General features: G+C 40.8%; 1 protein-coding gene across 1 annotated transcript; it reads left to right on the top strand.

Moving 5' to 3' along the window:
• The first annotated feature begins 1024 nt into the window (after positions 1-1024).
• Positions 1025-1249, top strand: LOC127210486 (guanine nucleotide-binding protein G(I)/G(S)/G(O) subunit gamma-3-like). The gene has a single exon (XM_051170150.1). The coding sequence runs from the start codon at positions 1025-1027 to the stop codon at positions 1247-1249; it is 225 nt and encodes a 74-aa protein (XP_051026107.1).
• Positions 1250-3022: the final 1773 nt, after the last annotated feature.

Here is a 3022-nt window from a genome sequence, read left to right as displayed (position 1 = left end):
TATCAATAATGTGAGATTAAAAATGAAAAACAAACAAACAACAACAACAAAAACAAAAACCGTCTACAGCACTGAGCATATTTTCAGTTCCTGTTGCAAGCTCTCCTCATGATAAGTAGCAGACATAGATGAACATGAATGCTGAAGCTCCCAGAGCTCAGAGGTGTCATGTGTTTGCAAACTGTCCCATTTGGGTGCTGTAAACTGATGCATGAGCATATTCCATCAGTCAAACAATGTTTATTGAGTTTACTTTATGTCAAATGTATATTAGAAACTATTCTCTGTGTAACTAAATAAACATTATGAATACATTCCTTCTCCCTTTCCTCCATATTAATAAGCTTTATTCTTCGGTAATTATTCTTAATTTTCAACCAAACTCTATTTTGTTTTTAATATGGTTGTGTATACTAGCTATGAATTGCCTGCTACTTCTGTATCAGGCTATCAAGAAGAGACTTGATACCTTATGATCATATAGAAGGGGAGGAGGTCCCCCTCAGTCACAGACATATGGGAGGGGAATAGGGTGAAAGCGGATAGGAGGGAGGAATGGGAGGATACAAGGGATGGGATAACAATTTAGATGTAATATGAATAAATTAATGAAAAAAGAACAGTTTGTGAACTTTCTGTTCAATGTTTCATTGGCTATTCCACACTGTTTCTTTTAGAAAGTTGTGGTTAATTTCCATTTCCATTTGGGTGTAAAAAAAGTTTGAGCTGTTGTTTTAAAGATTAGTTAATCCCAAAAAGACATACTTCCTGTCCTTTGCCAAGAAAGCCAAATTGTTTGGAAATGTGTCAAAATAAAAGTTGAGCCATCTGGACAGAAACAGAGACTACCCTTCTAGGATCTCGTCTCAGTGTCTCTAGTTACCTTCTCTGAATTATTTGTTACTGTTGCAGATATTTTTAGCTGCAAGTCGGTGAGGATGGGCCACCTATCTGAGGCAGGGTTTGGTACTCCTTTCTCAATGACCCTCCATCCCAGGCTGCTGCTGCTGCCTGTCACTTCAGGATGAAAGAAGAGACCCCTATTAGCATTATGAGTATTGGCCAAGTGCACAAGCTGGTGGAACAGCTTAAGATTGAGGCCAATTTATCCCAGATAAAGATGTCCAAGGCAGGAGCTCACTTGATGACTTACTGTGATGCCCACGCTTGTGAAGATCCCCTCATCACTCCTGTGCCCACTTCGGAGAGGCCCTTCCGGGAGAGGACAACTTTTTGTGCCCTCTTCTGAAGAGCGCTGTCCCTCTTCTGTGAACTCTTCAGCCCCACCCCCACTGAGATGCCCCCTTAGATCAGAAATTGTAGCTGTCTTTTTCTACCCATACCTATCCTAAGATTATCTGAAGCACAAGGCCTTCATGGCTCAAATGTACCTCTTTTCCTCATCCTTTGAGGCCAACTCCAAGCACATTTTACTCTATACACAGAAGGACTAGAATCCTGACTGTTTCCCTCTGTGATGCATCTGGTCAGGCCATAGAGAGGAGAATACCTGGAGCTATTGGAAAGGCAATGGCATTTGAACAATAAAGTCATGCAGAGCCCTGAGAGGAAAAAAATATGTTTTGCATTTCTTTGATGACTAAAGATGTTGAGCACTTCTTTAAGTGTTTCTCAGCCATTCGATATTCCTCTGTTGAGAATTCTGTTTAGTTCTGAGCCCCATTTCTCAATTGAGTTATTTGGTTTGGTGGTGCTTGATTTCCTGAGCGCTTTATGTATTTTGGATATTAGACCTTTGTCAGATGTGGGGTTGGTGAAGATCTTTTCCCATTCTGTAGGCTGTCGCTTTGTTCTGTTGACAGCGTCTCCTGCCGTACAGAAGCTTCTCAGCCTCAGGAGGTCCCATTTATTAATTTTTGACCTTAAGGCCTGGGCTGTTAATGTTCTGTTCTGGAAGTTTGCTCCTGTGCCGATGTGCTCCAGGGTCTTCCCCACATTTTCTTCTAACCAATTTAGTGTCTCTGGTTTTATGTTGAGGTCTTTAATCCACTTGAGTTTTGTGCATGGTGGCAAGTATGGGTACAATTGCATTTTTCTACATGTAGACATCAAGTTAGATCAGCACCATTTGTATAATATGCTATCCTTTTTCCACTGAATACATTTGCCTTCTTTGTCAAAAATCAAGTGACCATATGTGTGTGGATTCATTTCTGGGTCTTCAATTCGATTCCAACTTATACCCATTAGAATGGCTAAGATAAAAAAATTCAAGTTAAACCACATGCTGGCAAGGATGTGGAGAAAGAGGAACACTCCTTCATTGTTGATGGGAATGAAAACTTATAAAACCACTTTGGAAATCTATCTGGTGCTTTCTCAGAAAACTGGGAATGGGACTTCCTCAAGACCCAGCTATTCTGCTCCTTGGAATATACCCAGAAAATGTCCCACCACACAACAAGGACATATGCTCAACAATGTTCATAGCAGCCTTATTCATAATAGCCAGAACCTGGAAACAGCCTAAATGTCCCTCAGTTGAAGAATGGATAAAGAAACTGTGGTACATTTACACTATGGAATACTACTCAGCTATAAAAAACAAGGAAATCCCAAAATTTGTGGACAAATGGATGGGACTAGAAATGATGATGATAAGCGAGTTAGCCCAGAAGCAGAAAGATTCACATGGTATATACTCACTTATAATTAGGCACTAGCCCTGAAGGCATGTCCCACAAATGTCTTCACTTACCAAGAGATTGGGATAGATGTGAGACTCTAGGTAAGTGAAATATAGGAGTTGGGGAAATAGAAGCACCCAGAGGGTACTAGAAACTTACAAGAAGAACATCGTGATGCACTAATGAAGGACAATTTAATAGTAACATCAAACCCCTACTCTGATCTACCCAATGGACAGGACATTCTCCACAGTTATGTGGAGAGTGGGAACTGACTTTGACATGAACTCTGGTGCTCCATATTTGACCACCTTCCCTTGATGGGGAGGCTTGGTGGCACTCAAAGAAAGAACAAGCAGGCTACCAAGATGAGA

The sequence above is a fragment of the Acomys russatus genome, chromosome 28 (assembly GCF_903995435.1).
Source record: "Acomys russatus chromosome 28, mAcoRus1.1, whole genome shotgun sequence".
Lineage (NCBI taxonomy): Eukaryota > Metazoa > Chordata > Mammalia > Rodentia > Muridae > Acomys > Acomys russatus.
This window is presented reverse-complemented; position numbering and strand designations above follow the sequence as displayed.

Coding starts and splice junctions, on each gene's coding strand:
- LOC127210486 (XM_051170150.1), top strand. CDS start 1,025: ATGAAAGAAGAGACCCCTATTAGCATTATGAGTATTGGCCAAGTGCAC.